Consider the following 13,882-nt stretch of genomic DNA (forward strand, 5'->3'; position numbering starts at 1 on the left):
CGCCAACTCTTGGACTACTCTCTTTACCAACAAGACGTGGAAATGACCATCACAATATAACGCTCCAATGACCAAAAGGATAAGTATATTTGGTTGGAATTCGAACCCGCAGTTACGTATTGAAACCCTAATAACAAGGCAGTGTTAGGCCATTATTCGGCGCCCCACCAGTGAATAATAATTAGGCAGTGTTAGGCCATTATTCGGCAACCAACAGTAAAAGTGGATTTTCTCGGAGTACTCCCGTTTCCCCTCCACAATAAAATTTTCAGTTTCTTTGGATCTACAGATCCCTGCCCTGAGAAGAGGTCCGTTCTTAAGTATCAAAAATTTCAGTATCAAAACTTTAGTATCAAAAGTTTAATCAACAGACGTCACATGTACAAATAATGTCGACGTACTGAGTTTACATCTCTCTGCTCTCTTCACCCTGACTTAATCAACGCCAAGTTAACTCCGACCCAGAGTGGACTGAACTTCTCGTCTAACTCTTCATTAGCTTCCGGTTCTCCGACCCTTTTTCGCGGCTTTGACCGACGCTCCTCAAAGACGCAACAATTTTGTTAACATATCAAGGTCATTCATTCACTTCCACCACACTAGGTTAGAAAGCATTACTTTGTTCATTAAGTTCCAACTCAGGCACTTAATTGTCTCCTGTCGCGAGTGGAGTGAAGAGAAACAAAATGTTTCTGACTGCCCCGGGTTATTTATAATAATTATAAATGTTAAATAATAAGTTAACCCTAATACCTGCCTAGAAATACACAGTGTTAGGCCTTAACTTTTCAAAGTTTCTTCTCATAAATATTCTTGGAACCTTTCTAGTTTCTCAACTCCTCTGATAACGCAGGCCTACGATGGTTTTAAGGTCTTCAAATTTGTAAGTGTTATACGCTAATTTCTGCACGCTGAATTCGAAGATGATATCAAATTTTTTTACATCACGTACAGATTTTCCACTAAACGTCATATGTAGTTTTACATAAATGAATCATTTTTGTTGAAATCGGATCTCATTATGTTATGCATAAAATGTTGACAACCATTGACTACAGATTTCTCTAGATTAATTGTAACGTAAGAGTCTTATCGATTCTTCTAAAACCTACGAAAAACACAGACCACATGAAGTATAATTTTTTGATAGTTTTTGTTTAACATTAATTGGTTTGTTTTGAATTTAGCGCAAAGCTATTCGAGGGTTATCTGTGCTAGCCGTCCCTAATTTAACAGTGTAAGACTAGAGGGAAAACAGCTAGTCATCACCACCCAACAACGTCAACTCTTGAGTTACTCTTTTACCAACGAATAGTGGGATTGACTGAAACTAAATAACACCCCTACGGCTGAAAGAACGAGCATGTTTAGTGTGACAGGGATTCGAACTCTTGACCCTCAGATTACGAGTCGGTATAAACAGCATCGTTACATGTTGGCAAAAGTGTGTTGAAGCAAAGGGTGCTTACTTTGATTAAAGCATGTTTTACAACACTGGTTTATACTGTTTCAAACTGTGCAATTCAAAAACATTTATTTCTGGACAACCTAATAAATTTCTGCGTAACCTCATGCAGTTATAAGTGATTGAGAATATTAAAGAAACTTGTGAGATTCCTCTGAGGGTTTTTTTTTATGGCTTTATTAAGTAAAATGTGTTATTATGAAATAAATTGGTCTTATTTAAATGTTTAGTTTCTACAGATGTCACTGTTTGATTAGCCGTTAGTTTTAACAAACGACCAACATCTGATGAGTTGTTTTATAAAAAACAGTTAATGTTTAATTAGGTATCCAGCTTGAACAAAATGTCTGCTTAGTTTTATTAAAACAGTTAATGTTAATTAGGTGTCTAGCTCGTACAAAATGTCTGTTTAGTTTTATGAAAACAGTTAATGTTTAATTAGGTTTCTCAACTCGTACAAAATATTGGCGTTTAATTTCATAAAAATGGTTAATATTTAATTAGGTATCTGGCTCGTACAAAATGTCAGCATTTAGTTTCATAAAAATTTATTAATGTTTAATTAGGTGTCTACCTCGTACAAAATGTCTGTTGTTTTATAAAAATAGTTAATGTTTAGTTAGGCGTCTAGCTCGTACAAAATGTCTGTTTATTTTTATAAAAATAGTTAATATTAGGTGTCTAGCTGGTACAAAATATTAGTGTTTAGTTTTACAAAAAAACAGTTAATGTAACGCTTGGTTAGGTATTTAGGATCTTTGAAGATATATTTCATAAATTTTTGCTATGTTTTTAGACAAATATCTTATGTTTATATATCTGAAGAGGATAAGATTAAACCATAGTTTACTTGTTATAAAGTACGTTAAAATTCAAAACAGATTCTTGTGGGGGAACATAACGCACAAAAGATAAACATTCTTACAGTTCCAAAGTAACTTTTTAAACATAATATTTACTTCCTAGCCTGCAAATACATTAAATTTCTTGTTACTTCTATCCAATACAGAGTTTGGAAATTTATTAAAAAATTGAAGAATCAAGACTAACAAATTCTGCAAAATCATGAATGTATCGTCCTACAATTTCTCCAGCTAAGCCTAACTGTTAAAGGTAATAAAAACGGGTAAACCGAGAATGGAACGTTTGTTATTCGGTTGTTAAAAAAACGAACAGTAGGAAAGACTGCAAGACGTCATAAAATAATGTCTGAACATCCTTTTTTTCTTTGTAACACCGATTAAACCTGCCTGTCGACGGACGTTTGCCTGAACGTTGTAAATAAAGATTTTGTCACAGAGATCGTACCAATATATTATATGTGTATCAAGAAAGTATTACATAATCTAATATCTTGATCCACACTTTCACATGTATTAAGTCTGGAGGCACCAGAGGAATCCCCCCATTATTATCTCGTGGGCATGGATATATATTTCACATTGTCCCTTTAAGGCTTCCATACGTAGTTTCAACACTTACGTGGCCCCTTCAGACCAACAAACAAAGGTTGTACTGACAAAGAAACACGATATGAAGTAACTGTTCCGTGTAGTGGTTTCATGTTTACATAGTTTCATTATTTTTCATAAATATATCTGCCTTAAATAATTTTACAAATTGCACAATAAAATGTAGTAAACAGTGATAAAGACAGAATCGTTTCACGAGGATATTCGAAAGACATGTTGTTGTTGTTTTTAAACTTAAGCACGGATGATTCATGAAAACGTATAACCTCGTTTAGGAGTGTGACTGATTTGTTGTTTTTTTTAGAGCAAACTTGCAATGGGCCATCTGCTGTGTCATGGTGTCTGTCAGTTACTTACCAAATGTATTTTGACAAAACTATAACCAATGATGATTCGTAGTTTTATAGAACCTCGGACCTTTTGAAATGTATACCTGCACTTACAAAATCATGACAAACCTTCGATTAATCTGTAAAAAGTAAATAGTCAGTTATATTTTGGGTGCTAATTTCGTGTTTTAACACATCTATGGTCAGTGATGATTTGTAGAACCTTGGACCTTCCGATATGCAGACCTCCACAGTAATTCCTAACCCATGGCTGGCCCTTTACGTATATAAAGTTTAACAAAATAACAAAATTAACCAATCGTTGACAATTAATGAATCTTTATCGTCACCACAGTTCTACTAAAACAACTCTCCATCTCTTAACCCATTAGTTATAAAACGTTGCAAACAAAATTTTATGAAATTCCATGTTGGTCTACTGCCGAGGGATTATAAATGCTGACTTGATCACAATACCTAATTTAAGTAATCAAGATAAAAAAAAAGTTTATAACAATAGAAATGCCGGAAAATATTAAATATTAAAACAAGTAGGAATCCTCAATAGCCACGGCATTTAAGATTATTTTAGGCAGAATTAAAGTGATAATTTGATTTACAAGACCTTGGCATATTCAAATACATCGATAGATAGGATTTGACCTCCTGAGTCTGAAATTGTGGTTGAATGTCAATTCGGTCACGACATAAAGATATAAATTTAAAGTTTGCACTTGGAAAAAAAAAAAAAAAAACTTGGAGCCGTTCATTCATGGTTCCAACGATGTGGAAAAATAAAAACAAGATAACAATTTTATCAAGTCACATAAAATAATATTCCACACATTAAGCGGGAAAATATTGGAAACTAAAATGTTTGGGTTCTCTTTGCATTTCGTCATTTATTATTAGTTAAAAGATTGAGACACAAAATAAGATATTCCAACCTTTCATCCCATAGAAACAGAATCTTTCACAGAACTCATTTCCTATAATGAAAAACACGGACTTGGGGTACTTTCCTTTCGTCATTTCCTGTTAAACGAAAAACAAAATTTCTAGCTAAGATAATAATAAGTTTCTCTTTGGTGATCACGTTATTTACTTCATGACTCGCATATTTGTATGTTAAAACATAGCAGTCCACGGTTTATGCTCATTACGTGGTTCTGAATGTAATAAACATCTATTATTTACGTTTTCGTTCATATCGTGTTTATAAACAACGTTAATCCACAGTTAGTTATGCAAGCATTCTCACTAGTCGTACGTTTATAAATAAATATAATCAGTACTTTACTATTAACATCCACTTACTAAATTAAAATATTGCTTTTAGTATATCAGATGATTGTATTAGTGGTAAAACCAATCAACAACTCAAATTCACTTATTATTTTCAAGATGTTTAACGAGAAGTATTTTTCAGGAAAATTGTTTTAATAAATATCTTCAATCAAATTTAAACATTTAATAATTTTATAACATCAATATTGACTATACGAATTTAATTAACGTTAAACACGGTATATTTTAGTTTATTTACTTTTCAAACTTTACGTATAGATACACAAAGACGATTTGATTGTAGTCGTCCCTAATTTTAAACTGAAAGACTAGAGGGAAGAGAGCTAGTTAACAGCGACAGACAAGAAGAAAGACAGCTAGCTAACAGCGACAGACAAGAAGACAGACAGCTAGCTAACAGCGACAGACTAGAAGACAGACAGCTAGCTAACAGCGACAGACTAGAAGACAGACAGCTAGCTAACAGCGACAGACTAGAAGACAGACAGCTAGCTAACAGCGACAGACTAGAAGAAAGACAGCAAGTTTACAGCGACAGACTAGACAAAAGACAGCTAGTTAGCAACAGACTAGAAAAAATACAGCTAGCTAATAGCGACAGACTAGAAGAAAGACAGCTAGTGTACAGCGACAGACTGGAAGAAAGACAGCTAGTGTACAGCGACAGACTGGAAGAAAGACAGCTAGTGTACAGCGACAGACTGGAAGAAAGACAGCTAGTGTACATCGACAAACTAGAAGAAAGACAGCTAGTTTACAGCGACAGACTAGAAGAAAGACAGCTAGCTAATAGCGACAGACTAAAAGAAAGACAGCTAGCTACCAGCGACAGACTAGAAGAAAGACAGCTAGCTACCAGCGACAGACTAAACGAAAGACAGCTAGCTACCAGCGACAGACTAAACGAAAGACAGCTAGCTACCAGCGACAGACTAAACGAAAGACAGCTAGCTACCAGCGACAGACTAGAAGAAAGACAGCTAGTGTACAGCGACAGACTGGAAGAAAGACAGCTAGTGTACAGCGACAGACTGGAAGAAAGACAGCTAGTGTACAGCGACAGACTGGAAGAAAGACAGCTAGTGTACATCGACAAACTAGAAGAAAGACAGCTAGTTTACAGCGACAGACTAGAAGAAAGACAGCTAGCTAATAGCGACAGACTAAAAGAAAGACAGCTAGCTACCAGCGACAGACTAGAAGAAAGACAGCTAGCTACCAGCGACAGACTAAACGAAAGACAGCTAGCTACCAGCGACAGACTAAACGAAAGACAGCTAGCTACCAGCGACAGACTAGACGAAAGACAGCTAGTTAACAACAGACTAGAAAAAAGATAGCAAGTTTACAGCGACAGACTAGAAGAAAGACAGCTAGCTAATAGCGACAGACTAGAAGAAAGACAGCTAGCTAATAGCGACAGACTAGAAGAAAGATAGCTAGTGTACAGCGACAGACTAGAAGAAAGACAGCTAGTTTACAGCGGCAGACTAGAAGAAAGACAGCTAGTTTACAGCGACAGACTAGAAGAAAGACAGCTAGTTAACAACAGACTAGAAGAAAGACAACTAGCTAATAGCGACAGACTAGAAGAAAGACAGCTAGCTAATAGCGACAGACTAGAAGAAAGACAGCTAGCTAATAGCGACAGACTAGAAGAAAGACAGCTAGCTAATAGCGACAGACTAGAAGAAAGACAGCTAGTTAACAGCGACAGACTAGAAGAAAGACAGCTAGTTAATAGCGACAGACTAGAAGAAAGACAGCTAGTTGATAGCGACAGACTACAAGAAAGACAGCTAGTTGATAGCGACAGACTACAAGAAAGACAGCTAGTTGATAGCGACAGACTACAAGAAAAACAGCTGGTTAACAGCGACAGACTACAAGAAAAACAGCTAGTTAACAGCGACAGACTAGTAGAAAGACAGCTAGTTAACAGCGACAGACTGGAAGAAAGACAGCCAGTTAAGAGCGACAGACTAGAAGAAAGATAGCTAGCTGATAGCGACAGACTAGTTAACAGCGATCGACTAGGGAAAGACAGCTTTTAACGCAATCCACTTCAAACCTTTGGTCTAGTTTTATGCGACCGAACAGTACGTTTTTGCCATCACTCCTTTAACACACACAAAGCTACGTAGTCCATATGAAGTTTTTGTTTTAAGAAAAAGGAGCATGAACCTAAAGTTCTCAGTCCAGATACAATAAATGTCCAGATATACAAACATGACCGGCGAGAACCTACTGTAATCGCACGTATATGCTGAAGCATATTCGCATCTTACGTTACAAAGTTTTGGTAACGTTAAGAACAGACGAACTGCTTTCAAATCTAAGGTCGAGAGCTTGATTCTAATCCGCGACAAATAATTTCTGTCTTTGTCAACCCTTTCTTTCAACTGTATTTCTCTTATGAAGTGACACACTCTGTAGAATTATTTTCAACACGAGTAGTATTATAGAAACATTAATTGATGTGTACATCTGTCTGCTTGCGAACTGTAATGATTTGCGAAGTTAATTCAAGCAAACATAAATGATAAAATAAAGTAAATAATAATGTAATACTAATCCTTACTGTAGTTCGTATTTGTACATGACAAAATTAACAGTAATAACTAACTTAACCCTGTCATAACAATACAAATAGCGCCTCAATTGCTGCTGTATCTGTCGTATCCGAAGTATCTTGATGAGTTCTGGTATTGACAAAAGGCCTTGTTGGCACTGGATGTAGTGTGTGTAACATATTGACAAAAGGCCTTGTTGGCACAGGATGTAGTGTGTGTAACGTATTGACAAAAGGCCTTGTTGGCACTGGATGTAGCAGATGTTGTGTGTGTAACATATTCTTCTACATTCGCTCATAAGTGCATAGAATTGTTCTCATCTGACGGTCGTCTAGTCGTTTTTATTTTACGACACATACACAGCAGCCATATAACTTATAAACAAAGTTTGTTATAACTTAAGAAAACAAACCATAACAATAAATTAAACAAAAAACGCTGCACTAATTGAAAATATCCCAGGGTAAAAACTATAATGTAGGATTGTAAAATGTATCCTAGGTTTTGGAGGTGATTGCGGAAGTAGAATCCACATTGAGATGGGGTACACCGTCTATCAGTCTTAACATACATAAAATATTGTAATTTATTACAAACTTTACAATATCTGAATGCTTATAACAGAATTATTCAGATACTGTAACATTTTAAATAAATTACAATGTTTTATCAGTTATGTTGAAATACTGATACAAAAATTAATAGCTAATGGATTTAATAAATAAACTTTAAATAAAATTACTAAACTATTCTGTAACAAGTATAAGAATGTATTAAATAAATTAGAGACATTTTGCTTAAAATTTATAACAATTATTTTCAGTTAAGAATAAGGCCATTTGACAACTCGGCACTACTTTACATGGATGTACAGCTTGCTGCATATAAAGACTTGATTAGAACATGATAGTCACAATAGGCTTGGTGAGTGGAAGTTATACTAGTTTGTTTGGATAGGACACTTCATGCTGGTATAGTTCGTTTGCTGTGCTGTCGATTACTGCCTTTTTACCATATTGGGGGCTGGAATGCTAACTTCAAGAGATAAGTTTTCAACTTACTTACACCCAAATGGTAGTACTTAATTTCCTTATCTTTATTTCAATTAGTTTACTTCTTTACTTGGGAGAGCACTCACCTTCCCACAACTGTCTGCAGCAGTGAAGGGTAATATAGATGTGGGGCGTTGTGAACTTGAGCACCCACATCTTGCTCTTCTAATTTCTATTTCTGTTGCTACTCTTTATTTCTTATGTGAGACTGGCGAATGGAAATTAAAGACTAATAGACAGTGCATCCCCACCGCAATGTTGGTCCAACTTCCGCAGTCACCTCCAAAACCTAGGATACATTTTATAATCCCACATTATAGCTTATACCCTGGGATATTTTCAATTAGTGCAGCCTTTTTTGTTTAATTTATTCTTGTTTCAACTTGTTTAAGTTATAACAAACTAATATAATTAGTCAGAGGTTTGGATTTGTTGTTCTTAACGCAGTCCTTCTTTATGATTTTGCTTATTTAACGTCGTTAAAATGTAAATACTCCCTTAACCAGATTACACGAGGACAGTGTTCCGTAAGTTAATAACTGTAACTTTCAACTAGTAATGTGAGAAACATTAAATCGGTCGTGATTCAGTTAAAACTACTGATTGGCTGAACGACAGCTGTGCTATTGTTTTCATTTTAATGTACACACCACGATCGCGTATGTTGCTTCAGCTGTAATCCAATATGATTCTTAACCCTAAAATTACCGGTCATGTATGTGGCTTCAACTGTATTCCAGTATGCTCATAGTTACAATTAATCCCTCTGCATAATGCTAATCTCTTACGTATTTTACTTTAAAATGACTTGTTTCACCATATTTCATATCAGTTCCTAACATAGATCAAAGATTACTCGCTCGTAGACGTTATAAAAACTTTGTAATCTAAAGCCTAACAAAGCATAATGGCTCGTAATGTTGCCATTGTTAACTGAAAGTTACGAAGTTCGAATAAATCATCTACCTCCTAAAAATATTTTGTTTATTACAACTTCAAATTCGTTTTTCTCGATTAGTATAACACGAGCAATAATATTATTCTTAAACTTAACAGATATATGGATAAAAAGAATTCGCACTCAGTTCTTACCGATGACGCCATGATTGCCCCTTATAATTCACAACCTAATCCCAAGAGTTTCACAGGTACACTGCCTTTCAACCAGAACGACTAACATGAAAATCAAGCTTCTAATAGAGTCTGTCTTATTCATAGACTCGTAGAGAGGTGATGCGTTTACAAACCAGTTATGAAGTCCGCTCCCTCTTTCCAGGAATTGACAAATTGCAGAAAAAGAAAAGTACGGGAAGGAGAAAATAATCGTACTTAAAGATTTTTATGGTTATCGTTGTGTAATCACATTTACACAAATCCTTGTTTTAATATTCACTGAAAATTTGTAAACTATTTATTCACGAATCTGTTTATGAGTCCTTGACTGTGTTCAGTAAGTGCAAGATTCGTAATAACATATGTCACACTGAAAAGATAAACGAAGTACTTACAAATATTACAGTTAAGCCTGTTAATTACTGCTAAGGCCCATTACGTATCTTGCACAGAAAATGGGAAATTTCACTCAATATTTTCCTAATTCTTCGTACAGACTGTATTAACTGGCAAAAATATAAAATTTCTTAATATTGTGTAGTAAACTTTATAAACAGGGGCGTAGATTTTTTACACCCGATGGGGGGATGATTTTTGCAACCACTTACATGGACTGTTCAATTTGCAAATTGGTAATCTCTGATTACGTGAACCTGAAAGCTGTAAATATGCAGTCACAGAGTAATCTTGTTGCCACGATACTTGCATGTATACTTAGGCCTACTGACTGATACTTACGAACTATCGCTTAGATCGAAAAGCTTAGAAGCACGCCTATATTAAAGATGTACATTTCGGTTACTGAAAAAGCCTACATCTAGACCTAATTATGTAATTCGATTGGTAAGAACACGAGAATCACAAGAACAAACACACAATTTGTAGGCCTGTGATGCAATAAAACAATCCAACAGACCAAACTGTAGGGGAATGATTGTATGCACCATACCCCCCACCTATAATGAAGGGGGGATGTATATCCCCATCCCCCTAGGATCTACGCCCCTGTTTATAAACATGTCGGTAATTTGAGGGTTAAAGAGTATTCTATTGTTATTCTATTACATGACAAGTTAAGTGAATGATTAATTGTAAACTTTAAAATTTTGAATATAAACTCGTTTTATATCTCTGAGAATAAACATGAGACATTCATAATGACAAGAAACCCACTTAAAGTAAAAGTTTTCTCAAGACGGCCAGTATGAGTATTAAAATCTTAATTTGTTTGTTTTGTTTTATTTTGAATTTCGCGCAAAGCTAGATGAGTTCTATCTGCGCTAGCCTCCCTAATTTAGCAATGTAAGACTAAAGGGAAGGCAGCTAATCATTACCACCCACCGCCAACTCTTAGGCTACTCTTCTACGAACAAATAATGGGATTGACCGTCCCATTATAATGTCCCCACGCCTGAAAGAGCGAGCCTGTTTGGTGTGACGGGGATTCGAACCCGCGACCCTCGGATTATGAGCCGAGAAAATTTTAATTAAAATAGAGTTAATCTGAAGATGACATAAGAAGTTCGAAACGTTGTTCTGTACTTTATTTTAATTAAAGTTTTAATAACCATAGATTTAACATGCTAATCAAACTGAGAACAATTCTTTTGCGTTTGTAAGTTTTCATTTTTTGCTTAACGTATAAAATTTGTATTTGTTTATATAAATGATGATTTTTCCATATCTTGTGAGTTTGAATATGATAAACGTAAAGCAGTAACATTCAATGTTCATTGCTTCGCTTTGCCAACTTAGGCCTCACTGGGAATATTGTATACATACAGACTTGTCATCCTTCCCTGTAAAAGATTATTGAGTTAGTCATTGAAAAAGGTTCAGAGGAGGGCTACAAAGATGATTCTGGGGACAGATGAAAACTTTTAATTCATTCTTCTAGTGGGAAGCATGAGTAAAAGATGATCTTATTGTGGTTTACCAGATTATCTGGGGGCTCAACAAAAATAAAGGCCTCTAATTTCGTTGTCTTCTGTTCTCGAAATAAAAGGATTAGAGGACACGCGATTAAGATTTGGAAAAGATCTAATAGGCTTCCCAGTTAAGACAGTTTTTAACAGAGTGCTGGACTTATGGAATGAGTTTTTTCGTCGCCAGTAGTAAAGGACAGCAATGTGCATGGATTTAATAAGGGAATCAAGGATTTTTACTTTCGCCAAGGTTGTATGAACAAAGACAACCCTGAAGGACTAAATGATTCCTTGTTGTGTTTGGGTGATGTTATGAACCCAGGCAGTACTACCACAAACATAATCCTTCACAGGGATCCCCTGGAGAAAGCAACGGAGTAGCAACCGAAACGTGGACTAGAGCGAAACGTTGGCTGAAACAAACAAATTCTTGAAAACAATAATACATTTCTTAACATGATAGTTTTTGTACTGGTTAGTGTATTCTGCGATAAAATACTCGTAATTTATACTTACTAATGGTTTTGTTGAGTATGATAGAATGAAAACTAGCGAACCACGTGATTACTGTTATTTTATGTTTTTTTTTGTTTTTTAATTTCGCGCAAAGCTACTCGAGGGCTATCTGCGCTAGCCGTCCCCAATTTAGCAGTATAAGACTAGAGGGAAGGCAGCTAGTCATCACCACCCACCGCCAACTCGTGGGATACTCTTTTACTAACGAATAGTGGGATTGACCGTCAAATTATAATGTCCCCACGCCTGAAAGGGCGAGCATGTTTGGTGCGACGGGGATTCGAACCCGCGACCCTCAGATTACGAGTCGAACACCTTAACTCACTTTACTTATTGTCCTCAACATTCAGTGAAATAAGTCGTGATGATACCCTAGCGGCAATCGTTGGAGATTTTTATTTTCTGATTGTTTTCCAAGCTGTATTTTTCTCTTTCGTACAAAATGTATTTAATAAATAAATCGTTTTCTTCTCGTAATTGGTCGAGAGTATATCTCGAACAATAATAATATTTACAGTATCTAACCCTTCACAACAATTCGTTCTGTTTTTATCCGAGAAAACATATTAAAATTTATTTGTTTCTACTTTGTTTGTGTTTTTTTCCCTCATCGCAAATCTATCTTTCATCTCTTGGGTCCGGCACAGGCAGGTAGTCAGGATGCTTGAGTCGTTATCTGAGGGTAGGCGATTCGAATCCCCATCACACCAAACATACTCGCCCTTTCAGCTGTAGTGGCGTTATTATGTTATGGTCAATCACACTCTTCGTTGGTGTAAGAGTAGCCCAAGAGCCGGTAGTGGGTGATGATGACTAGCTGCCTTCTCAGTAATCTTGCCCCCCAGTGGCTCAGCAGTATGTATGTGGACTTACAACGCTAAAAACCGGGTTTCGATCCCCGTGGTGGGCAGAGCACAGATAGCCATTGTGTAGCTTTGTGCTTAATTCAAAACAACAACAACTCAGTGGTCTTGCACTGCTAAATTAGGAGCGGCTAGCCCTCGAGTAGCTTTGCGCAAAATTCAAACCAAACCAAATCCTTTGTATTCTACTTGCGATTTCTTCCGAGAAGGGTGAATTACGTAGTTTTTCCGCTGTCTTCAAAACAGTAACCGTTTCTCAGAATAAGACAACGCCACAGTAGCGTTCTCTGCTGGAGGAAGCAGGCAACAAAACGCCAAGTACGGTCCGTATTTATTCGAAGAAGTTAAGAGACTTTAAGTTTAACCTCCAAGGGTTGTAACTGGGATATTAACCTTCTATAACCCTGTCTTGATGAAGGTGTCATTTCTTTCCGACTGACATTTTTAGTCGTGTATAATAAACTTTATCCAGGAGTTCGTGCAATAGTATATCTTTGTCGCTCCTATATTAAACTAGACGTGTAGAAACACTTTTGAAGTTTTACACCACGTATTAGGAAAGTAATCGGACATTCGTGTAAAAACTTAAAATAAAGATGTGTCATGAAATGAACCAACATTTTTATTACCGGACAAAAGAAGTTTTGATTAACAAATTATTGTTTTTGTTGCATTTCACGCGAAGGCACTAGAGGGGTATATGAGGTCTGTTCAAAAAATACGCGGACTGACGTCATAAAACAAAATGTACTTTATTTAGAAGTTACAGGTCTGGGACTCCTTCAAAGTACTCTCCTCCCCAACGCACACACGTATCCCAACGGTGTTTCCACTTGTTGAAACAGTCCTTGTACGCTTCTTTTGTAATGTCCTCCAGCTCCTTCGTCGCATTTGCCTTAATCTCGGGAATCGTCTCAAATCTTCTTCCTTTCAAGGGTCTTTTGAGTTTGGGGAACAAGAAAAAATCGCAAGGAGCTAGGTCAGGTGAGTAGGGGTGGGTGGGGAAGAACAGTGATCGAGTGTTTGGCCAAAAACTCACGAGTTCTGAGGTACAAATTTCGCAGCAACGCGGCGCATCTTCAATTTTTCGGTCAAAATCTCGTAACAAGATCCAACTGATATACCACACTCTTCAGCAAGCTCCCTGACAGTCAGACGTCGATTTGCCCGCACCAGGGTGTTGATTTTGTCGACGTGTGGATCGTCAGTTGACGTGGAAGGACGTCCAGGACGCTCATCATCTTCAATGGACTGTCGACTATCCTT

At 36.5% G+C, this 13,882-nt stretch overlaps 1 protein-coding gene across 3 annotated transcripts in view; it reads right to left on the reverse strand.

Moving 5' to 3' along the window:
• LOC143247250 (solute carrier family 15 member 1-like) overlaps nt 1-9,442 on the reverse strand; it is a 116,079-nt gene extending 106,637 nt beyond the window's left edge. For all 3 annotated transcript variants that reach the window (XM_076494978.1, XM_076494979.1, XM_076494977.1), the window contains exons 1-2: nt 9,292-9,442; nt 4,214-4,301 (exon numbers count right to left, since the gene is read on the reverse strand). In XM_076494978.1, the coding sequence (XP_076351093.1) occupies nt 4,214-4,301; nt 9,292-9,303 (100 nt within the window). In that variant the 5' untranslated portion in view covers nt 9,304-9,442. The remainder of the gene's footprint in view (nt 1-4,213; nt 4,302-9,291) is intronic.
• Nucleotides 9,443-13,882: the final 4,440 nt, after the last annotated feature.

Source organism: Tachypleus tridentatus, chromosome 3 (assembly GCF_004210375.1).
Source record: "Tachypleus tridentatus isolate NWPU-2018 chromosome 3, ASM421037v1, whole genome shotgun sequence".
Taxonomy (NCBI): domain Eukaryota; kingdom Metazoa; phylum Arthropoda; class Merostomata; order Xiphosura; family Limulidae; genus Tachypleus; species Tachypleus tridentatus.